We start from the raw sequence: 26754 nt of genomic DNA on the forward strand, positions 1-26754 counted from the left end.
AGAAAAATAGCCAGTTTTTCCACAGCCAACAACAAACTGGCTTCTCTAAATGTCAAACATATTTGTTATGGGGGGGTTTTACATAAAATTTTGAGCATTACAACAAATTTAAATTGCAATCAAATAAATAGATTTATGTTACAGCAATTTGATGCTGTAGAGCTTCATTTTAAAATAGTAAAATAAAATATATTAAATGATAGTTTATTGAAAATGACATTGGACGTTAAAAGAATACAAGTAGATGCATCAACGTTTGGGAGCATTGATATGTCAAAAAAATGTAATGTTTTTTTCAAATATAAGTAGATTTGTATATGTTTTCTTATACGACATCATTCGGAGGTTTTTATAATTCACATTTTTCAACAATTTTTACAAATTTAAATAATTTTTCATTCAACATTTTCAATTCCAAAATTGGTTTGACAGTTCATACCTATACCTATATTCTTCTACCATGGTTTTCGACATCTGAGGTCATCTACTGTAGAGTAGATGAGGTGCGAAGCCATATACAGGCTGAGATGAAAAAATTGCAACCAATTTCAGACTGCTATCATTCCAAAGCCACTCGTCCGACAGCTGTTAAAATTATACCAGCGACAGCCCATTATACTGTTTACAAGCGTACAAAAGCATTTTGGTGAGAATTTTCCAAAAAAAAGTTATTCGTGATGGAATTCAAGCGTGGTGGTGTGATTTCTTAATATTTGGCTGGAAAACCACAAGCGGCTATCGTTAGAGTACTCCAGCATTTAAATGTGAAAAAAAAAATCTTTTGTGTCTCGTACCATCGCTCGTTACCGTGATACTGCTAGCGGCAGCCCGACGTCAAGGAAGTGGACGGAAGAAAACAGTAACATCAGCAGAAATAGTTCGAAAAGTAAAGAAGCGACTGGATCGAAAACCGCGTCGCAGTCGCCAAAAATGAATCGTGAACTGAACATATCGCAATATTTCATTCGGCAAATATTGAAAAATAAGCTCGGGGTAATGCCATTGAAATTCCAAAAAGTGCAAGAACTTACACCGCAACGGAAAGAAAATAGACTCAAAAGAGCTAAGAGTTGCTATGCTTGGCCGAAAGTGGTGAACTGACGAATTTGGTTTTCTCCGATGAGAAAACATTAGTTGTCCAGCAGTTTGTAAACAAACAAAAGGATCGTGTTTATTTACCAAAGAGGTCATCTGAAAATGTGCCCCTTCGCTGGGCCACCAAAACTCAAGCGCCGGCCAGGGTGATGGAGTGGGCCGCCATAATAGCCGATGGTCGCTCTCCGCTCATATTAATCGACCGTGGCATTAGAATAAATGCCAAATATTATCGCGAAAATATTCTGGAGGGTGTATTAAAGCCTTGGGCACGCAAACATTTTGGCCGCAGACCTTGGACATTCGAACAGGACTCAGCACCATTGAACTCAACAAAATGAGGTTCCTCGCTTCACAATGGCCACCCCAAATCTCCGGATACCAATCCATTGGACTATTGTGTCTGGAGTATTTTGGAAAGCAAGATTGACACTAAAAAATACCAAAGTGTCGATCACCTCAAGAAAGCACTTCGCCGGGAATGGGCCAAAATACCGCAGAGCAACATTCGGCCAGCATGTGACGGTTTCATTGGCCGTTTGAAGGCCATAATTCGTGCCAAAAGGTGACCAATTCGAACAAATCTAAACTTATTCTAAAATTTGATGCTATTTCCGACATTTTTTGCTTTCATTCAATAAAATTAAAAAAAAAATGTAAAAATTATGGCGTTTGACTTTGTTGCAGTTTTAATTTATCTCACCCTGTATATGGGGTCTATGTCCAAATCTGAACCGATCTTGATTAAATTTGACGGATGTATTTCTAGGCTGTATCTGATAACTTGTACCAAATTTCATTGTTGTCAACTGCATATTACAAATGTGAGGGTCTTAAACACCAAATCGGATGAAAAATATATATAGGAGCTATAGCTATATCTGAACCGCTTTTCACCAAATTGAATGTACGTGCTTCTAGACGGAATTTGGTCGGATATGCCAAAATTCAGGTTATTTGTACTGATAGTGGCTATTTGGTGCACAATTATCCCGAAATCGTTTGAGGATATATATATGGGAGCTATATCCAATTCTGAACCGATCTTGACAAAATTTGATTCACTTATTCCAGAGCTGTATCTGATATTTGGTACCAAAGATCATTGTTCTGGAATGCATATTACTCGTGTGAGGGACTTTAAACCCCAAATCGGAAATAACATATATATGGGAGCTATAGCTGTATCTGAACCGATTTACACCAAATTTGAAGTACTGGTTTATGGGATGAGTTCAGTCGTAATTGCCAAAATTCAATTCATTTGGACTGATATTAGCCATTTGGTGCACAATAAACCTAATATCGGATAAAGATATATATGGGAGCTGTATCCTAATCTGAACCGATCTCTATAAAATTTGACGGAGGTATTTTTGAGCAGCATCTGATGTCCGGTACCAAATATCATTCTTCTAGAGTGCATATTACTTATCTGAGGGACATAAAATCCCAAATCGGATGAAATATATATATGGTAGCTATAGCTATATCTGAACCGATTTTCTCCAAATTTGATTTATTTTCTTCTAGACTGAATTTGATGGGGTGTACGAAAATACAGGTCATTTGGGCTTATATTAGCCATTTGATGCACAATTAACCCGAAATCGGTTGAAAATATATGGGAGCTATATCTAAATCTGATTTGATTCTCGCCAATTTCAAAAGAGTACGTCCTTGGGCCAAGCAAATATTGTTTGGAAATTTTCATCTGAATCAGTTTATTAATGCGACCTGCATTTTGTCCACATGGACAGACGGACTGACATGCATAAATCGACTCAGAAGTAACTATGGGTCTATCTCGCTTCCTTCTCTCTGTTACAAACAAATGCACAAAGACACCACTATGTGGTGTAGGGTATAATAATCAAATTACGTTACCGCTCCTCATATTAGATAAAATTTTATTTTCACTCAAATTCCCTCAAATTCCCTCATATTCGACATGTTGACTCTTGTGTTGCAGGAAATTATTGACGTACAGCTCGTCAAACCTAATTTGTTCCGGTGTTTTCTAATAATTATCTTTGCAAGTTTTTTTTTTTTTTTGGATGGGGGGATTTACTTTCATTGCTCAAATATCTTTCCAGATGAAGACATCAGCTTAACTGTCTTAACTTTGCAAGTCAAAGAAATTTTTCAAATATTTAACCAAAGTCGACACTGGAAATCAGCGAAACCAACAACGCATGTCAGACATATTCGACATATATTATATATGTGTGTTCAAGCTGATTACCATAACATGCTTTTGGAAAAAAAATTATAATTAGCCGTGAAAAATGCAACTCCACCAATGAATTTGCTGCAAAACTATGCTGCCAAGATCAGTCACCTCTCTTTACTGCACTGCACTCACCAGGTGGATGTGTGTAGATGGCCTGGCAGCAGATATATCATAATGGACCATCATAATTTAATCATATTCATATAGCCACGTCTAAACACCACCAACGAAAGTATGCAAAAGATTATGCAAAACACAACATGATTGCATGATTTGCAAACATTCAAAAGATTTGAAAAATAATTTTTATTTTTTTGTGAACAACAGACAATAACTCTTGGTTTTTAAGAGATGCATCTAAAAAACATAATTTTACGGCCAAACGAAAAGGCCTTTGGCCTTTTTGGCCAAAAGCAACAATGCCACCGAAAGAGAGGCCATTGAAATAAATTTTATATGACTAGTAGCTCTCTTGGACTGTGAGATCAGCTAAGGCTAAATGTCATCTACATTTGAAGACATTTAATGAAACGACCACCAAAACAGAGCCAAGAAATCACATAATTTCTCAATTGCCTTATATATGGTCATGTGACAATGGCTAATCTCTCGTGGCATTAGAGATTATCTCTCGAAGATTTCCCAGTGCATGTTGCCACACACCACAACTGTGTTACATATATTTACTAAAATAATTGCCATTAATCTGATTATGGTCAAAAAAGCCGGGCCGGCAATTAATTTCCAATTTAAAATCCTTTCCAAAGGAATTGTCAAACCAACCCTCACTACCCCGATCACATTTTGCTGCTTGCAATCAATCATAAATCATTTAATTAAACTCTAAAACGTCAATCAATGTCAAATTGTGTGCTCTCCTCACATGGCATGAAACACACTCTATGGAAAGAAGCTCATCGCTTCAAGATTTGAATGAAACAAAGCATTCTTCATCGAATGAGCGTGATCGCATTTAACGGCGAAATAGAAAATTACGTGGAAAAACGTGATCAGCAAGTGGAAGGTTTTCTTTAGTTTACTTTTGCTTTTTGTTATTGTTTCTGTTAGTTTTCGGAGTTTAATTACAACACCGTCGTTTCATCTTCAATAACTTTTTGAACAAAAGCCATGAATAACGACGACGACGATGATGTTGATGATGATGGCAACGCCAATATTACTGGGGCAAAAGCCAAGCAAATCATTGTTGGTTGTTGCAACAATAACGGCAAGAAATGACAGTGGGGGATATTTTTTCTATTTTTAACAATTTTGAGTTCGTTCGTTTAAATGTATAACACAACTAAATAAACAAATTATTAGAATATATTATTCGATAACTCAAAAGTCTAGGCGAGAGAGCCAGTGAAAAGAGCAATTTTGACAGTTGAGTTCAGTGTTGCCACCTCATGTGTAATTACACATAGTGTGTGTAATTTTTTGTTGCATGTGTAGTGTAGTGTAGTGCAATTGGTGGCATGTGTAATTTATAGTTTTACTATTTTTAACACTTTTTCATAATCCTAAACTTCGCAAATGGTACTGCAGACAGAATATTTAGCTGATGATTTTTGGGAAAGGCTGGAAGTGAGTATGATTTTCATTTAATGCAGAATGTTCGACACTTAAAGTGTTTGTTTTTCACCAAAATCGTCATATCAAAAAGCTAAGTGATCACTATGAATGAATTCAGGATGAATTCATGATATTGGTAGAGATCAGCAAATATAGGCAAGCTGTCAACTTCGTCTTTAAAAACACTTCTCTCTGTAATAGAAAGTAATATGAAGATAATAAATCAATATGGGAATACATCAGATATAGTTACTTTAATATTTAGCAATTTAAAAAATTGTAAAATATTTCAGAAACACGCACAAAAATATATTTTTTAGTTATATAAATTTGGCATAAAATGAATTTACGTTTGTTTTTGGGATACGTAGTAATTTTTGTTAAAAAAAAAATACTTTTATTAAAAAATGTTGATATATGTGTAATTTTTCCCCACATGTGTAATATTATCACCCTCCATGTGTAAAATGCAGCTTCTATGGTGGCAACACTGGTTGAGCGGCTAAGAGTTTGCAAATTCCTTCTGGGAAAAATGCTCTCAGCAACAAGCCTTCTAATATCCCACGTCCAATATAAAAATACCCACTTTCCCCAAAATGTATTGAAAAAATTGTCATACGCCGACATATGTATAACCTCAGGCAATGTTCGATTATTAAAATAAATTTGATTTCTATCGTGATTATTCAAATTGTTGACCCTTTATGGAGTAGGTTCTGAAGGAATGGGACAATATTGTTCATTTCGTATCGGACCTAAATAAATATGATAGAAATATTGCGATGTGGAAGGTTTGGACTAAAGGGTAAGATAAAACTGAACGGCAACAAAGTCAAACGGCATAATTTTTACATTTTTTATACCTTCACCATAGTATGGAGGGTATATTAAGTTTGTCATTCCGTTTGTAACACCTCGAAATATACATTTTAGACCCCACAAAGTATGTATATTCTTGATCAGCATAAAATTCTATGTCGATTTAGCGATGTCCGTACGTCCGTCTGTCCGTCTATGGAAACCACTCTAGCTTGCGAACGAATCGAAGTAGATTGATAAAATTTTACTCAAATTTATATTATGTCTGCAGGACTTTTGTTATTGAAAATGTAGGTTCATGTTTTGGTATAGCCCCCATATAACGGTACCTCCCGATATTCGGTATTTTGTTGATTTTTGCGACAATATTCATCGGAAATATTTTAAATTTGGTATTTAAAGTTTGAAATGATTAATACAGCCTAGGACAGAAAATAGTCTGTGCAGGTCCACGTCTTCGTATAACACCCAAATAACAGTACCCCCCGATATTCGGAATTTTGATTATTTTAGCGATATTATTCACCGGAATTGTTTCAAATTTGGTATTTGAAGTTTGAAAAGATAACTACAGCCTACGACAGACAACTGTCTGTGCAGGTCCACGTCTTCGTATAGCCCCCATATAACCGTACCTCCCGATATTCGGTATTTTGTTGATTTTTGCGACAGTATTCATCGGAATTGTTTCAAATTTGGTACTTGAAGTTCGAAATGGATGCTACAGCCTAAGGCAGAAAATTGTCTGTGCAGGTCCATGTCTTCGTGTAGCCCCCACATAACGGTACCTCCTCACATTCGGTATTTTGATGCTTTTAGCTACAGTATTCACTGTTTTTTTAAGTTTCTCATTTAAATGTGGCAATGGCTTATGACAAAAGTTACCTATGCAGGTCCATGTCGTCATATAGACCCTAATGTAACAGCTACATTCGGTATTTTTAAGATTTTAACATAAATTTTAACGGATTTTATTGTTTTTGAGAATTGCCAAATTCATTCCAAATGGCGGAGGGTATTCAAAGTTCGGCACGGCGGAACTTACAGCTTTTTTACTTGTTTTTAATTCTATTGAATGGAAGCAGAAAAATGTTGAAATAGCATCAAATTTAAGATAAGTGTAGATTTGTTCGAATTGCTCACTTTGGCTCGAATTATGGCCTTCAAACGACCAATGAAACCATCACACGCTGCCGGAATGTTGCTCTGCGGTATTCTGGCCCATTCCCGGAGTAGCGCTTGCTTGAGGTGATCGACACTTTGGCATTTTTTAGTGCCAACCTTGCTTTCTACAATACTCCAGACACAATAGTCCAACGGATTGGTATCCGGAGATTTGGGGCGGCTATTGTGCGCTGGAAATGAAGCGAGGAACCTCATTTTGTAATCATTCTTTTGTGACGCGTGCTGAGTGGGATAGAGCTGAGTCCTGTTGGAATGTCCAAGGTCAGCGGCCAAATTGTTTAATAAACTCTCCAGAAGTAAAAACGATCATTTTGTTTGTTTGCAAACTGCAGGACAACGAATGTTTTCTCATTGGAGAAAACCAAATTCGACCGTTCATCACTTTCGGCCAAGAGAAGCAACTCTTTAGCTCTTTTGAGTCTATTTTCTTTCTGTTGCGGTGTAAGTTCTTGCACTTTTTGGATTTGCAGTGGCTTTACCCCGAGCTCATTTTTCAATATTTGCCGAATGGAATATTGCGATATGTTCAGCTCACGAGCCACTTTTCGGCCACAGCGACGCGGGTTTCGATCAAGTCGCTTCTTTACTTTTCGAACCATTTCTGCTGATGTTTCTGTTTTCTTCCGTCCACTTCCTTGACATCGGGCTACGCTACCAGTATCACGGTAACCAGCGATGGTACGAGACACAAAAGATTTATTCACATTTAAATGCTGCAGTGCTCTAACGATAGCCACTTGTGGTTTTCCAGCCAAATATAAAGAAATCACACTATCACGCTTGAATTGCATCAAAAATAACTTTTTTCTGGAAAATTCTCATCAAAATGCTTTTGTACACTTGTAAACAATATAATGAACTGTCACTGGAATAATTTTGACAGCTGCCGGACGAATGGCTTAGAAATGGCAGCAGTCTGAAGTTGGTTACAGTTTTTTCATCTCACCCGTATTTGGACTGATATTAGCCATTTGGAGCACAATAAACCTGATATCGGATAAAGAAATATGTGGGAGCTATATTCTAATCTGATCCGGTGTCGATAAAATTTGACAGAGGTATTTCTGAGCCCCATAAGTTATGTGGTACCTAATATTATTATTGTGGAGTGCACATTACGTATCTGAATGACTTTGATACCAAATCGGATAAAACATATATATGGGTGCTATAACTATATCTCAACAGATTTTCGCCATATTTGAAGTATTTTTTTTTTTCTAGGATGAATTTAGTCGAAATTGCCAAAATTCAGTCCATTTGGATTGATATTTGACGTTTGGTGCACAATAAACCTGATATCAAATAAAGATATATATGGGAGTTATATCCAAATCTGATCCGATCTTGACAAAATTTGACAGAGTTATGCTTGAGCTCTATAAGATATCTGGTACCAAATATCATTGCTGTCGAATGCATATTACGAATGTGAGGAACTTAAACTCCCAAATCGGATGGAACATATATATGAAAGCTATAGATATATCCGAACCGATTTTCACCAAATTAGATGTACTTGCTTCTAGACTGAAATCGGTTGGATGTGCCAAAATTCAGATTTATTGCCTATTTGATCACCCAATACCAAATTATAACAAAAATATTAATATTTCGTACTTTTCGTGCACTTGTAGTACACATTTCTAAAACAGCCTCTTTATTACAAACCCACCACCAACAGGAACCTCAATGCCAACACCTAAACCAAACTGTTCCAAATGTAGTTCCATTTAGTATAGTTCGCACACTTTCATATATCAAACTTACTTTCCAACCTTGATTCTCATCCCAAATTTTAAGTTTTTAGCTCTAATCGTTCACACAATACCAAAGGGTACCATTTTAGAAGTTTAGTACCATTTTGGAACTTGTCGTACCCTTTGCTAAATTTATCCAGCACTCCATTAATCACTCTCCAGTGCTCAATGCATATGAAGCTACTTCTTTTGAGTAAAGGTATTAATAAAGTCTTGTATCTGCAGAAAACCAATAGTAAGTCAACTCCAGAAATCTTCCCAAAGGCATAATTCCACCCACAGGTAGAAACTAAAACTTCCCCCAAATGACTCTACTTCACCTTTGACAGTTTTACACGTGTTTTAACTTTAAAGTTTTTTTGTAACATTTAAAAACAAAAACATTGCATGTAAATCATAAAGTTAATCAAAGTAAAAAGGTTTGAGTTAATTGCGCGACTTTCATTAATAGCGATGAACATCATCGCTCAACATGAGACGGAAAAGCGCGCGCACACACAAAAACACACTTTTAATTGCGTTACTTCCATAAAACGCAAATAAAGTTCGTCATCTCCCACTGTTTCGCATTAAACAAATAAGCATTTGATAAATTTACTGTTTCTATTTTTTTTTCAACTTAAATTCATGTTGCAACTTGAAATAAAACAGAGCAAAAAATAAACTTTTAAGTAAATGTTGTCGTGTTGCAGAGAGTTTCGATTGTTGTGAGTTGTGTTTGTTTGAGAGCAACGGTGATGTCAATTTAATAACTTTGCAAAAACGTGAAAACTGGTATGTTGATGCATGAATGTTGATTTATACAGGGTGAGATGAAAAGACTGATGTCGTTTCTAATTCACTCCTCCGACAGCTGTTAAAATTATTCCAGTGACAGCTCATTATATTGTTTACAAGCGTAAAAAAGCATTTTGGTGAGAATTTTCCAGAAAAAAAGTTATTCGTGATGGAATTCAAGCGTGATAGTGTGATTTCTTTATATTTGGTTAGAGCACTGCAGCACTTAATTGTGAATAAATGTTTTGTGTCTCGTACCATCGCTCGTAACCGTGATACTGGTAACGTAGCCCGGCGTCAAGGAAGTGGACGAAAGAAAGCAGCAACATCAGCAGAAATGGTTCGAAAAGTAAAGTAGCAACTTGATCGAAACCAGCCTCGCAGTGGCCGTAAAATGGCTATGTCTCGTGAGCTGAACATATCGCAATATTCCATTCGGCAAATAGTGAAAAATGAGCTCGGGGCAAAGCCATTGAAATTCCAAAAAGTGCAAGAACTTACACCGCAACTGAAAATAGACTGAAAAGAGCTAAGAGTTGCTTCGCTTGGCCGAAAGTGGTGAACTGTCGAATTTGGTTTCCTCCGATGAGAAAACATTTGTTGTCCAGCAGTATGTAAACAAACAAAATGATCGTTTTTACTTGCCAAAGAGGTCAGCTGAAAATGTGCACCTTCGGTTGGCCACCAGAACTCAAGCGCTGGCCATAGTGATGTTGTGGACCGCCATAACAGCCGATGGTCGCTCTCCGCTCGTATTAATCGACCGTGGGATTAAATAAATGCCGAATATTATTGCAAAAATTTTCTGGAGGGTGTATTAAACGCAAACATTATGGTAGCAGAACTTGGACATTCCATCAGGGCTCAGCACGCGCCTCCAAGAATAATTACAAAGTGAGGTTCCTCGCTTCATTTCCAGCGCACAATGGCCACCAAAATCTCCGGATACCAATCCCTTGGACTATTGTGTCTGGAGTATTTTGGAAAGCAAGGTTGGCACTAAAAATACCAAAGAGTGGCTAGAGAGGGTATGTATCATTCGATACGGCCAAAACGTGCCTCATCGTAATATTATTGTCAAACTTAGATCGAGTTCGCAGATAAGCAATATCGGTCCACTTCTTCTGGTACCTCCCACACAAAATGTCGCAATTTTCAAAGAAAATAATTTACTGCACAGAAAGAGAAAGGATAATCTGATTTTGCTCCAACTTTGCGAATCCTAATATTTGCATCAGCCCCAGGTCAGGTGCGAAAATGGACAATATCGGTTCACTTCATCAAGTACCTCCCCACAGAGGGTCAAAATTTTGAATAACTATAACTTTTATAAAATGTGATCTAAGAGTCCGATTGTCTTCAAAAAAAATACATCATCATCACAATATTTTTATTAACCCAAGGTGAAGATGGCATATAACGGTCCGCTCTTCTGGTACCTCTCCCTCAAAGGGTCAAAATTTTGAATATCCATTAAGCTAATAAAACGCGAAATTAATATCCGATTCCATTCGGACTTGGTACATCTCATTATTGCCATCAACACAAGATCTGTTATAAAGATGGTAGAGATCGGACAATTTCCTCTAGTACCTCCCCCACAAAGGGTCAACGTTTTGAATAAACAAAACGATCATAAAATCCGAAATAAGAATTTGGTTATCTGCAAATTTCAAACATCACATTCTTTCTACGAACACAAGATCTTTTGTGAAGATGTTATATGTCTGCGAACCCCTTCTGGTACCTCACTCACAAAGGGTTACAATTTGCAATACCTATATCTGTCATAACTTTTTTTTTTTTCCCATACCAATATTTGTATCTGTATTAGATGAAGCATGCCGATGGAATAATTCGGTCGACTACATCTGGTAACTAACGCACTTTTTTAACATTTTCGAACGTCATCGCAATGTTTATATCACATATATTTAGGTCCGACACGAAATGGGCAATATTGGCCCATTCCTTCGGTACCCACTCCATAGAGGGTCAAGAATTTCAGTAATCATAACAGACGTCAATATATATTAAAATAATCGAACATTGACTGAGGCTAAACATCTGTTGGCAAAACCCTAAAATCTTTAGAAAAACACTTCCAACAAAAACAGCCCAAGCTATAAAGTGGCAATATCGTAAGCATATACGTGGTACTAGTTTTTTAGTTGCTGTTTATTGTCTTTTACGTTAATTTAATGTAAAATTCATGCTACATTGTACTAAACTCAAGATTTATGTAAGCGCACCTTAAACAATAATAACAAATCCCCTGATGAAGTCATCAAACAGTGATGAAACGTTGAGAAAATGCAATAAAAACATATCTTTTGTTTGCAAAGAAATGAGCTAAAAACATAAAATAAAAAATCGCTACAATAGGCAACACTGTTGCTACTAGACAATAACCCAACAAACTCCAAGCGAACTGATAAAATGTTTTTTTTTATGTCATGCTGCTGGGAAGAAGAGTTTTAAATGTGAAAGAGACAACTAGCAACAACAATAAAAGCAAGAATAACAACAACAACAACACCGTTAGTGATGATAAAGCCAAAAACTCCCAACAACATTGCCACCAAACTTTATTCATACCACCAGCAACATCAGTTGATAGTTGGCTGCTTACTTGGCTGGTTGCCTCTATTGTTGTTTGTTTTTTTAGTAGTTGTAGTGGTGGTGGCGGTGGTAACAACAACAATAAAACGCGTTTTAATCAACAACAAACAAAGTTAATTTTTAGACTTTTCATTCAAGCGACAGTTGAAGTTTACTATTCAGCCATGAATGACGTTCGCAACTCTCAACGTCGGGAGAATTAAATGAGAAAAAGACAAGAAATTATAATTTCGTGTTGCAGTGAAAAGTCAGAGCGAAGTAAACTAAACGAGAATAAGGAAAATAACGTTTGTGGAAAGTCTGTGTTTGGTGTTAATTAAGGAGACACAATTTGTGAAAATATATGTCACAGAGATTTGTTGATGAAAATTTGCAATGGAAAAATTAACTTCAGTGGATATTTGAAATGTGAATTAAAAAAAAATAAATAAATAAAAAATATTTTGTTAAAGAATGATTTAAACAAAACGTGAAAACTGTTGTCAAATTTAATCTCCCTCAGAGTACAACCCTATCATCGATTCGATTTTTATTTAAAGCCCTATATTTATCCTTCACTAAAGCCCTGATTCAAAGTGTACAGGGTGTCCCGTAATGTAGTATTTTTTGTTTTATGACCTGCATCTCGGGAAGGTGGAACTTTACTGACAGTGGTTTAATTCTTAAGTTGAGAGTACATAAGCAGCTTGGCATCATAGCTAGGCATATTAATGTCAAATTATAAAGGAAAACGACAGATTTTGAGTGCGGCTCTGACATCCTTTTATGATATGTCACAAAATATGCCATGCGAAGAATATAAGTTCTTATGTACCCACACCTTTATTCTATGAAAATATGAAATTAAAAAATTACACTTAATTTTGACGTTTGACAGAAAGGACAAAGGAGAGACCTTTATAAAAGTTTTTATTTCATAGAACAAGAATTGAGGCCCAGTATTCAGGGGACTGTTTTCTGAAATAAAATTTCAATGAAAAATATAAAATGAATAGCAAATATATCGAATATGTTTTGGACAAGTAGAAAAGAAAGTTGGAAGGGAAGTGGATTACTGAATCCACTCCACCCTAATATTTTTCAGCGGACACATAAAATATGGGTACATTTTACATATCATAAAACACGAAGCTGATTGAAGTGACTCCTGTAGTAGAATTCTGTAACTCATTTTCTGAGTTACCAAAAAAATCAGTAAAATTCAAATGCTTACAATTCCGGTAATTAACGAAATTTTTCGGTAAGTTAACGACGAAATTAAAGTAGCCGCCTACCCATGGTAGAAGAACACAGGTAGTCGCATCGACACAGCTGCTGAGACAATGAACTGTCAAATCAATTTTGAAATTGAAAATTTTGAATGAAAAATTATTGAAATTCGTTAATATTGTTGAAAAATGCATATCTTAAGAACCCTCGTTTGGCGTCTTATAAAAAAAAAACTTATAAAAATCTACTTATTATTAAGAATAGATTTTAGAAAATTTGATATATCAATGTTCCTAAACGTTGATGCATCTACCTGTGTTCTTCCACCATGGGCCTACCGATAGCTACCAATATTGTCAACTTTTATTTTTTTTTCAAAATTTTGCGCTTGAAAGTTACAGATTTTTGTCGATAACTCAAAAATTGGGTTAGAGGATACCACTACTGTTCGGTTTTGAAATCAAAAAGGAGTCAACTTCATTTGCTGTAGAACTTTTAAATTTATCACGCAAATTTGTTTTAAATCTGGTAAAATTCCCATATATTTTTGATATTTTGAAAATTCCAGCCATAATATCGAACCCAATTACCCTGTGCAAATGTAACCTTCCACCTCTGTTATAAGGTATTTTACCGATTTCAATCCATTTTTATCGGTTTTTCGGGTTGGAGTTCTTTATATATTCGCCCAAGGATAGCAGGCTCCTTAATAAAATTCAAAAAAAAAAAAAATAGTAAAAATATCGACATTGCTGTTATGTTGGATCACCCTGTACATTTTCATAGGACAAGAAAACAAAAATATCAAAAAACTTTTCAATTTATCAATTTTTAGACTTTTTCAAAATTTCAGTGACATTGAGTGAATAAATTGAAAATTACAAAAAAAAATAAAATTGAAACAAAAAAAAAATCTTAAAATAAATACGCATATCAATCGCAGATTAAAAGTACGCGCATTAACTCATCGAAACTTCGTGAGAGTTAAATCTTCTCCAATACTATCATACCTAATCTGTTTCTGTCTCTTCCCCTGGAGTTCAAAGGCGACAAGTCTTGCAACATGGAGATTTCATCAAAAGAAATGGTAATTTTTATAAATATTTATCTGAAATTCTAAAAACGGGTAGTTCAGTGTGCATTTGTCTTTTTTTTGGCGATCTATAGAAATTAAAGAATAGCATTCTATGTTATAATTTTTTGCTATTCTGAAGGATGCTGAGCCTGTGATACTAAGCATCCATCAAAATTAAATTAGTCAGAAAATCATTATTATGTTATTCTGTATTCCGCTATGCCGAACCTGAAGGACGCAGCTCTATCTAATACATGGGGTGCCCTTTGACTACGAAATTTGTATATACATTTTGATCTTTTAGTCTATGGTTCGTGGGGAAGATACCAAAAAGTTAAGGCTGATATTGCCCTGTTTCGCCCATGCTCGTATGGAGAGTAAAACTAGCTCGAATTCGAGCGGGAATATTAATTTGAGTTATAAAATGGAAATCAAGATACACACTTTATTACAGCTTTTATTTTTTAAAATATTATCTCTTTTAATGTTAATTTGCCAGAAGGAATGGAGTGAGATAATGATTTTTATGAGTAAAGGTGAGAATATATAAAACCCTTATTTAACTGGCTGGCTTCTTTGGAAAAGAACAAAGGAGCGTAGGGCGAAAATCGAAATAAGTCAACTTAAAAGTCATTTCTTCCTCTACGAAGAAGCAAGCCGATGACTTAAGCCAGTCAAAAAAGCTTTTTATGTATTCTCACATTATTGGTCATAAATTATATGTCCTTTAGAAGTCTAAAATTCCAACACAATTTGTAAAGAATAGTCAAATAACTGACTGACTGAGAATCAGTCTTGGTCTCGAGGGTCAGTCTTGATGCGTAGGCGTGTGATAAGGCTGTTTTTTGGAAATTCGTACCATAAGTGTATGAAAAATACTAAAATGTAATAAAAATTGATTTCTTTGTGTTTGACAAACGGAGTGAGTCACTGATGAAGTGCAGGATAGATGTACAAAAGGATTTTTGGAATTTCGACCTTTAAGATTACGAAAAGTTCTAAAATGGTATCATTTAGTATTGTGTGAATGGAGATATATAAAAAATTAATTTTTTATGAGAATTAAATTTGAAAAGTAAGTTTAAAATATAAAGATGGTTTTATAAAATTTGTACTGCAGTTGTTCGATAAATTCTAAATTTGACTAAACTTAGTACTGGGTGAAGTGATTAAGCTGAAACCTTGAAATTGTATCTGTTGGCATATGGTGTTAAGATCTGGTGATGGTTTTTACTCGCAAGCGGGAGTGTTCGAAGAGTAGGTGTTTTGCAGGAAATTCAAAGAGAACGGTAAAAATTGTCTGTTCTAAAACAATTAAAATAGTACAAAATGTTGTTTGATAACACAAAAGTCCAGCAAATGAGAGCGAGTGAGAAAGAGCGCAATTCGATAATTGAATTACTGAGAGTAAAATTTCACTGTAAAAATTTCGAAGGAAAATTTATCCAGTAACATGAGCTGTTTGAAAAACACCTTCATTGTGGCCGATACAAACATTTTTACAAATTTCAGGCTGATATTTACTTATTTTTCAAAACAGAACAAATATAAGCAAAAATTTATGAATTTCAATAATTGTCGTTAACTATATACGGAATGCCGCTTATATAACTCATCCTTAATTATGGGTATTTAGATGAACCTAGTCAAATTTTTCAATTGAATACGCTTCAATTTTTTATTTTGGCCTCGAAATGGAGAATACTCAGTATTTACAGGAGTTGACAAATGGGCCATATAACGCTTACCTATATTTCAAGGATTCTGACTATTCTTGATCAGAATAAAATTCTATGTCGATTTAACGATGTCCGTCCGGATGTGGAATTTAAGTAGGTTGATAACATTTTACTCAGATGTGTGTTTGGTCTGCAAGACTTTTGGTATTGAAAATAAGCTATATAGGTCTACATTTTGGCATAGTCCCCATTTAGTAATACCTCCCTATATTCGGTATTTTGATGATTTTCACGATATTATCCAGCGGAACTTTTTTAATTTTCGTATTAGCAGTTCGTAACGGGTACTACAGCCTGTAACACAAAATTGCATACACCGTTCCAGGTCTTCGTATGGCTCCCATGTAACGGCACTTCCCTGTATTCGGTATTTCGATGAAAATAATAATATTATCCACCGGAGCCGTTTCAATTTCCGTATTTACTATTTCGTAATGGGTATTACAGTCGATGACAGAAAATTGTCTATGCAAATCCACGTCTTCGTATAGCCATAGACATTTTTCACCGAAATTTCGTATTGTAAGTTCGTAACAGGTACTACTGCCAGTTACAGAAAATTGATTTTGCTGGCCCACGTTCTCGTTTAGCCCTGTATTACGATACTTCCCTATATTCGGATTTTGATATTTTTCCGACATTATTCCCCTGAATTTTTTCAAGTTTCGTATTTGAATATTGTAATGACCCATGACAAAAATTTCCCAGCATTACGGTAACTCCCTATGTCCGTATTTTTATGATTTTATTTTTTAACGATTTTTTTTTTAATTTACTTCTAAATATGGAGGATATTCAATGCTCGGCCCAGCCAAACTTGCTGCTTTTTTACATGTTACTTGATAATTCTTAAATTTTCATCAATTTATGACAATACTTGTAGCCATCTTCTAAACCGCTTTCAAACCGTTTCACACATCCAATATTTATTTATTTATTTAATTTTGCAAATAATTGCACTTGTTTAGCAAGTGCACCAATTTCAATTTCAATGTATTTTGCTACAATTTTTTTTTCTAATGGTGACATTTTTTCTCTCTCTCTCACCATCATCAGTCATGCTGCAGTAGAGCATGGCTTTTAGTTCAGCCATCAATTATTCAGCTGATACCGTTCGATGATTGTTCAAGTTTTCTTATTTTTCAATGTCGTCACTGAAATGGGCTCAAATGAGCTGCTGTTGCTGTTGATGTTGGTCATCATTATCGATCGACAACATTGTTTTGATCCACATACCACATAGCGATCGAGCTTGCAACAGCACCAGTTCTCATAATGACTTTATGGCACATATTTTTCAATACCGGTCGGCCAAATTGCTCCCATCCACGGGCAGTCGATGCGCCATGTGGTGGATGGTTTCTTTTTCCTTTTTTCTCTCTCGATTTTTTATTTTTTCTAATATCGAGCCAAGCAGCCAAAGTTATTGTCACCACAAGAAGACATTAAACCGTCTGTTCCGTTTGTCCCACCTAAGCACAAGGCCAAACAACAAAAGTGGCTCATTGTAACGGGGGATTCCATTAATGGTGTTTGGGCATAGTTTGTATTTTTGTTTTGTTTGTTTTTTCTCTTCTCCTTTATTAGAGAGTCATTTGCCTCTTAGTTAAGATGTCCAGATGATGATGTTTATATTTAAATCGTTTGAATATTACATTTTCCAAACGGCAACACGACAGTCGGTGTATGGCGCCCAAACTGGTTTGCGTCTTAAAATTCAAACGATAGTGAAACCAATGGACCGACCCACTCACCAAAGGCAACCCGTTGCAAATTTTTCGTGATTGTTGATGCATTGCAAATCATTTTTGTTGCTCAAAAGTTGTTGGTGTTGCCACTGGAGCTGCTGCCGATATTAACCTTCTTCTAGAAAGTGGTGTGGCATGTTGTTGGTAATACATGTTGCACGATTTTAAGTAAAATATTTCACACTTGCATTCACATCACATCTGCTGCAAAAAAAAAAAAAAAAAAAAAAAAAAAAAAAAAAATACTATGGATGCATTGACCAAACAACACTACATTGCCTGTTTTTTGATGCCTTTCATTTGCGATAATACCGAAATAAAAAAAAACAACCAAACAAAAAAACTTGAATTATTTAATTTAATTTTAAAGAGTTTAAAATTTATTTTAATTGATTTTAACCATTTAGCTATAATTGTTCGAACAAAACATGAATTTAAACGATTTGTTTTTACAAAACGTAGTGCATTCCACTCGTTGTAATGGGATTTTATGTGCGTTTCATAAATGATTGACAATCTTTGATGGCTAGCAAATCACATTGACAGCCGCTTCGGGTTCGGATTTGCAGCAAGTAAGGAGTTCATGTCTTTCAAATAAATATTTGTGTATTATGGCCGGCTTCCCAGTCAAAAAAAAAAAAAAATGAACCTACGATGATTTGTAGCATTTTCAAAACCAAAGACTTACCTATTATTCCTCGACACACAAAAGTGTCAAAAACATTTTGAAAAATGAATAATTATTTAAATTGGTTAAATTTGCGGGAAAGTAAATTTCATAACAACCTCTGAACGGTACTGCATATTTAACAAGTACACCCTTTGGGACGAATTTGGAAATTTCCAAAAAATAAAATCCGTAAAAAAAACTCTATTAAAATCTTAAAAATACCAAATATAGCTGTTATATTGGGGTCTATATGAAGAAGTGGACCAGCATAGGCAACTTTTGTCATAAGCCATTACAATATTCAAATACGAAACTTAAAAAAAAAAAAAAAACAAGTAAAAAAGGTGTAAGTTCGGCCGGGCAGAATTTTGAATACCAATAAAATAAAATCCGTTAAAAATTCTGTTAAAACCTTTAAAATACGTGAAAAAAATCGGTGAATAATGCAGCTAAAATCATTAAAATACCGAATATAGGAAGGATACAAATACCAAAATTGAAACAATTCCGGTAAATAGTGTCGCTAAAATTATGAAAATATGGAATATCGGGGGGTAACGTTATATGGGGGCTATACGAAAACGTGGACCTGCATACAAAAATTTTTGTCATGGGCTGTAGTACCCATTACGAACTTCAAATGCCAAATTTGAACAATTCCGGTGAATAATGTCGCTAAAATCCTCAAAATACCGAACATCAGGAGGTACCGTTATATGGGGGCTATACGAAAACGTGGACCTGCACAGACAATTTTCTGTCATAGGCTGAAGTATCCATTACGAACTTCGAATACCAAAATTAAAACAATTCCGGTAAATAGTGTCGCTAAAATCATCAAAATACCGAATATCGGGAGGTAACGTTATATGTGGGTTATACGAAAAAGTGGACATGCATACAAACATTTTTGTTATAGGCTGTATTATCCCTTTCGAACTTCAAATGCCAAATTTGAAACAATTCCGGTGAATAATGTCGCTAAAATCCTCAAAATACCGAATATCGGGGGTACTGTTATATGGGGGCTATACGAAGACGTGGACCTGTATAGACAATTTTCAGTCACAGGCTGTAGTACCTATTAAGAACTTCAAATATGAAATTTCAAACAATTTCGGTGAATATTGTAGCTAAAATCGTCAAAAGTACCGACTATAAGGAGGTACTGATATTTAGGGTCTAAACGAAGATCTGGAACTGCATAGACAATTTTCTGACATAAACTGTACTTTTTATTACGAACTCTAAATACGAAGTTTGAAACAACTCTGGTGAATAATGTCGCTAAAATCATTAAAATATCGAATATAGGGAGGTACCGTTATATGGGGGCTATACGAAGACTGGGACCTGCACAGACAATTTTCTGTCACAGGCTGTAGTACCTATTAAGAACTCCAAATACGAAATTTCAAACAATTTCGATGAATATTGTAGCTAAAATCGTCAAAAGTACCGAATATAGTGAGGTACTGATATATGGGGTCTATACGAAGATTTGGTCCTGCACGTTCAAGTTTCTGTCACAGGCTGTAGTACCCATTACGAACTCTAAATGCGAAAAAACCACTCCGCTGAATAATGTCGCTAAAATCATTAAAATATCGAATATAGGGAGGTGCCGTTCTATGGGGGCTATACGAAGACCGGGACATCCACAAACAATTTTCTGTTATAGGCTGTAGTATCCATTACAAACTTCAAATACCAAATTTGAAACAATTCCGGTGAATAAAGTAGCTAAAATCATCAAAATGTCGAATATCGGGGGGAACTGTTATATAGGGCCTATACGAAGGCCTGGACCTGCATAAACAATTTTCTGTTACAGGCTGTAGTACCTATTAAGAACTTCAAATACGAAATTTCAAACAATTTCGAAGAATATTGTACCTAAAATCGTCAAAATACCGAATATTGGGAGGAAGACGCGGATCTGCATACGGAATGTTTTGTCATAGCAGTATTACACATTACGAATTTAAAATAGGAAATTTGAAATGACTACGGTGAATAATGTCCCTAAACTCAGGAAAATATCGAATATGGGGGGTACCGTTAAATGTGGGCTAAACGATATGGTGGACCTACAGGGTGAGATAAAAAAATTGCAACAAAGTCAAACACGATAATTGTTAAATTTTTTTTAATTTAATTGATTGAAAGCAAAAAATGTCAGAAATAGCGTCAAATTTTAGAAAAAGTTTAGATTTGTTCGAATTGTTTACCTTTGGCACAAATTATGGCCTTCGAACGGCCAATAAAACTGTCACACGCTGAGCGAATGTTGCTCTTCGGTATTTTGGCCCATTCCCGGCGAAGCACTTGCTTGAGGCGATAGACACTTTGTATTTTTTATTTTTTTTTTGTGCCAACCTTGCTTTCTAAAATTCTCCAGACACAATAGTCCAACGGATTGGTATCCGGAGTTTTGGGGTGGCCATTGTGCGCTGAAAATGAGGTGAGGAACCTAATTTTGTAACCATTCTTGTTGGCGCGTGCTTTGTGCGATGATGCTGAGTTCTGTTGGAATGTCCAAGGTCTGCGGCCAAAATGTTTGCGTGCCCAAGGCTTTAATACATCCTCCAGAATATTTTCGCGATAATATTCAGCATTTATTCTGATGCCACGGTCGATTAATACAAGCGGAGAGCGATTAATACGAGTGGAGAGCGACCATTGGCTGTTATGGCGGCCCAAACAATCACCATGACCGGCGCTTTAGTTCTGGTATGTTTCACATTTTCAGCTAACCTCTTTGGCAAGTAAACACGATCATTTTGTTTGTTTACAAACTGCCGGACAACGAATGATTTCTCATCGGAGAAATCCAAATTCGGCAGTTCACCACTTTCGGCCAAGCGAAGCATCTCTTAGCTCTTTTGAGTCCATTTTCTTTCTGTTGCGGTGTAAGTTCTTGCACTTTTTGAAATTTCAATGGCTTTTCTGCTAATGTTGATGTTTTCTTTCGTCCACTTCCTTGACGTCGGGCTACGCTACCAATATCACGGTAACGAGCGATGGTACGTGACACAAAAGATTTATTCACATTAAAATGCTGGTGTGCTCAAACGACAGCCACTTGCGGTTTTCCTGCCAAATATAAAGAAATCGCACTATCAAGCTTGAATTATCAAGCGAATAACTTTTTTTTCTGGAAAATTCTAACCAAAGTGTTTTTTTACGCTTATAAACAATATAATGAGCTGCCACTGGAATAATTTTAATAGCTGTCGGACGAATGTCTTAGAAATGACCACATTCTGAAGTTGGTTGCGGTTTTTTCATCTCACCCTGTGCATTATATGAAGTAGTCGATATAGCCCAAATATGGCACGTTGTAATATTTATATCAGACTTAGGTCAACTGATTCGACAGTTTAAATAATCATAAGTAAAGGCTAGGGTATACATCTGTCGGCAAAACCGACTGTTAATATTTTACTTGTTTTACATGCTGTTTGCTATTTGTTTATTTCTTGTACGGTGCCTTCAATCACAATACTGTACTTTCACTTTCATTTGCCCGGTCTTCATGTGGGTACTTATGATTTGACCATAGGCTTTATACACATCTGTGTCCTTATTTATTTACTTCTGGCGGTATAAACTTTCAATTCACTGTGCTGTCAAAATGTGTGCTCCTGAAGACTTCACTGCAATCCTTTTTCATCATCACATTCTTCTCTGATGTCAAATACATTTCAGATTGTGTCAAACTGCCACCAAATCCGCCTTTTACTCGTCGCCTGGTGGCAAGCAAACAATCCTGTTTGTAATTATTATTTGATTTAGTTTTGTGAAAAAATGTTAAACGTTTTCAACCGCATTTAAAAGAAAATGCATTGTTCGCATTTGTCAAACAAACGAACAAAAAACGCCTATTTGACCAACACCAATGATGAAGTGGTTCAGACATGACTCTGATCCTGTTTAGATGACAAGTTATTTATTATTTCGATACAACTTTCAACTGCCATCATAATTTAATTGTAAATATAATGACGATGATGATAAAACAAATAAAATGAAAATAATAAAGAAATCAAATTTTTATAAACATTTATGAAAATGGCTGTCATCGCTGCGCATAATGTTATTTAGTTATGCTGCAGAGTAAAATTCCATAGCAAATTGGAAATTTAAAATTAAACAAGTAAAAAAGCTATAAGTTCGACCAGGCCGAACTTTGAATATCCTCCACCATTTGGTAATAATTTGGCAATTTTCAAAAAAATAAAATCTTTTAAAAATTCTGTTAAAATCCTAAAGATATCGAAGGTAGCCGTACATTAGTGTCTATAAGACGACGTGGACCTGCATAGGCAACTTTTGTCACAAGCTATTACAATATTCAAATGCGAAATTTAAAAAAAATCTATTTATAAAATCATCAAAATACCGAATAGAGGGAGGTACCATGGGAGTTATAAAACGTGGACCTGCACAGACAATTTTCTGGCATAGGCTGTAGTATCCATTACGAACTTCAAATACAAAATGTGAAATAATTCCGGTAAATAATGTCGCAAAAATCATCAAAATACCGAATATCGGGAGGTAGCGTTATATCAGGACTATACGAAGACGTGGATCTGAAAAGACAATTTTCTCTCCTCGGCTGTAGTATCAAACTTTAAATACCAATTTTGAAATAATTCCGGGAAATAATGTCGCTAAAATCATCGAAATACCGCAAATCGGGGGTACAAAAGCTTTTTGGTGTGACCTTTCCGAAAAAAAAGTTATTCGTGATGGAATTCATGCGTGATAGTGTGATTTCCATACTTGGCTGGAAACACGCAAGTGGCTATCATTAGAGCACTCCAGCATTTAAATGTGAATAAATCTTTTGTGTCTCATTCTTTCGCTCGTTACTGTGATACTGGTAGTGTAGCCCGACGTCAAGGAAATGGACGGAAGAAAACAGAAACATCAGTAGAAATGGTTCGAAAAGTAAAGAAGCGACTTGATCGAAACCCGCGTCGCAGTGGCCGAAAAATGGCTCGTGAGCTGAACATATCGCAATAGCCATTGAAATTCCAAAAAGTGCAAGAACTTATACCGCAACAGACAGAAAATAGACTCAAAAGAGCTAAAGAGTTGCTTTGCTTGGCCGAAAGTGGTGAACTACCGAATTTGATTTTCTCCGATGAGAAAACATTTGTTCTTCAGTAGTTTGTAAACAAACAAAATGATCGTGTTTACTTGCCAAAGAGGTCCGCTGAAAATGTGCAACTTCGGTTGGCCTCCAAGAGCTGGAACTAAAGCGCCGATGGTCGCTCTCCGCTTATATTCTTATAATCGACCGTGGCATCAGAATAAATTACGAATATTATCGCGAAAATGGTGTGGAGGGTGTATTAAAGCCTTGGGCACGCAAACATTTTTGCCACAGATCTTGGACATTCCAACAGGACTCAGCACGCGCCACCCAAGAATGGTTATAAAATAAGGTTCCTCGCTGCATTTCCAGCGCATAATGGCCGCCAAAATGTCCGGATACCAATCCGTTAGACTATTGTGCCTGGAGTATTTTGGAAATCAAGGTTGGCAATAAAAAATACCAAAGTGTCGATCACCTCAAGCAAACGCTTCACCGGAAATTCGCCAAAATACCGCAGAGCAACATTCGGGCAACCTGTGACGGTTTCATTGGCCGTTTGAAGGCCAAAATTCGTGTCAAAGGTGACCAATTCGAACAAATCTAAACATATTCTAAACTTTGATGCTATTTCCGACATTTTTTTGCTTTCATTCAATAAAATTTAAGAAAAAAATGTAAAAATCATGGCATTTGACTTTGTTGCAGTTTTTTTTTATCTCACCCTGTATATTCTTATTCTGTCATGGAGAATTTCTTTGGTGCTTTCTTACATTGGAATCCTTTTGCAGGACTTCTATACATAAAACATTTTTTTGAAGACTTTCTGGTACACTTTTATGTCGCTCTCTCCTCCAAATTTAATGGACACACCCATTATTGTATTCCAAAAAAAAATTTAAGTGCATCTGATCCATGATATTTTTTACCTGGTAACCGTCTTACTTCCACCAATTATAAGAAATTCGATGGTCCCCTTCAGCTTTATATGCAGCGAACTGTAAGAAAATCCCGTTTAAATGCTAGAAGAGAAAAAGAGCATTTACAACAACAATTAAAATTGTTTGTCATTTTTTCAAGCATAAAATTTGTAACGTCTTTTAAATGCCGTTTTATTGTTACGCCTTTACATCTTCCAGAGGGGGAAAAGTTGTAATGAAGTGACAGATATTAATGGAAATGTAGCATAACGTGAGGCACATAATTAAAGAAATCATAACAAAAGAAAAAATTAATAATTTATTTTTTTTTAGAAAATTAGAAGATTTCTTTTTATATTTTTTATTAATTTGTAGGAACTCCGAAAAGAAAAGTACTTTTTTTATATTTTTTTATAAATTTTGGTTATTTTTAATATTTGTTAAAAATTAAATTTTTTGTATTTTTGCAGGAGGTCCGTCCCAATACCATTGCTGATGTCAAAGTAGATGCTTCTTTTCGTCGAATACCAAAGAATGCCATCTGCTTTCATGTCTGGAAAATCGATGAAGATCGTTTGGAAGCTGAACCCAAAGCCCAGTATGGAACATTTGTGGATGATTGTGCCTATATTATTTATGCCGCTGCAGCGGCTGGGACATACGTCAATCAAGATACCATAGTAAGTATTGGGAAATAAATCGATAAATCCTTTAAAAATCCATGGTTATAGATCAATAGATATCCGTGCATTTTCCATAATTTCTGCCCTTAAAGTTCTTAAAAAAGTTTCTTAAATTTAAAAAAAATCCACGAGCAATATGTCAAAATACTTGAACAAATATCTTTTTCTTAAAATATTTTTTTCAGATCAGCAACAATTTTGTTAGAATAACTTAAAAACAACGATTTATGTCCAAAAACTCCTTGAAATTTTTTCTTTAAATTTTCATAAAATCTTAAAAAAAAAGCTTTTAGAAAGGTTATTTTCGAAATATTCTTCAAACCCCCTAGACAATGTTTCTTAGAAAATCCACACCTTATAATTATTATTAAAACAATTTACGTTTTATGTTTCAAAAGTCGTTGCAATATATTTTGAAAACCCCCTAAAAATAGTTGTTAAAAAATACTTTTAAAATCCTTGAACAATATTCTTGAATCACTTAAATTCATTAAAGAAATATTCCTTCCAAATAAAATCAAATTATGACCTAAAAACCCTTTAAAAATATTAATAAAATATAAAAATCACCGATTTTGAACTAAAAGTAATATTATTAAAAATTTCTAAACAAGAAACATTTAAAATATTAAAAAAGATCCTTGAAGCTTTAAGTCGATTACTTTTCTATAAGACCCTTCAAATATTCTTTAAAATTACTACAATTATTCGGCAGTGTCGAACATTTATTATCCTCCAGTTGGAAGGAAATGCAACTAAAATTTTAAAAATTCGGAATTTTCGTTTGTTACAGTTATCTGAGGCTATAAGAAAACTTGGACCTCAATGGAGGTGGTATCCATTACAAACTCCAAATACCAAATTTAATTCCGATGAAAAATCACTCTGATGTATGTGGACTATATCAAAAGTTCGACCTATATAGACAATTCTATGCGAGGACAGTTCCTTCATACTTGTTTCACAAACTTTTAATTTTCGGTTTAAAATTGTGACTAAATTAACCAAATCTGGCAGCACAGTTGTATGGAAATTATATCAAAACCTGGGTCTATATGGCCCATTTTCAATACTTAAAATTAATGTTCTTAAGTCCTTAAGAAATATTTTTTTAAATAGATCTTAAAAATTATTCTATAAAAAATGTCGACTGTTGCCCTAAAAATTCTTAAAAATATTATTTAATTAGTCATTAAAAACATCGCATAAAAATCCTCAAAAATTGTTCTATTAAAATCGATAATTGTCCTTTCAAAATGCTATTAAAAATGTCCTTAAAATATATATAATTATTAAAAATATATTTAATGATATATTTGAAATTATTCTCTAAAATCATCATTACCCTTAAAAATTCTGAATAAAATATTCTCTAAAAGTGTCTTTAAGAAATACACAATTGCTGACCTAAAAGTCCTTAAAAATTATTTTTTAAAAAATCCACGATCTTTGACCCAAAAGTGGTTAAAAATACATGATTATTGCTCTAAAAGTCTTTAAAAGATATTCTTTAGAAAATTCCTTTTAATTTTTCTTT

The 26754-nt window shown here is 35.0% G+C and overlaps 1 protein-coding gene across 2 annotated transcripts in view; it reads left to right on the forward strand.

The window, feature by feature from the left end:
* Positions 1–26754, forward strand: part of LOC101893915 (villin-like protein quail) — a 54410-nt gene that overhangs the window by 21772 nt on the left and 5884 nt on the right. The window contains exons 1-2 of one of the 2 annotated variants that reach the window (XM_005179684.4): positions 14123–14362; positions 25005–25214. In XM_005179684.4, coding sequence (XP_005179741.1) covers positions 14339–14362; positions 25005–25214 — 234 coding nt within the window. In that variant the 5' untranslated portion in view covers positions 14123–14338. Of the gene's footprint in view, positions 1–14122; positions 14363–25004; positions 25215–26754 lie in introns of those variants that run through there. The other variant, XM_011292666.3, reaches the window with a different exon arrangement.

The sequence above is a fragment of the Musca domestica genome, unplaced genomic scaffold (genome assembly GCF_030504385.1).
Source record: "Musca domestica strain aabys unplaced genomic scaffold, Musca_domestica.polishedcontigs.V.1.1 26, whole genome shotgun sequence".
In the NCBI taxonomy this organism is placed as follows: Eukaryota; Metazoa; Arthropoda; class Insecta; order Diptera; family Muscidae; genus Musca; species Musca domestica.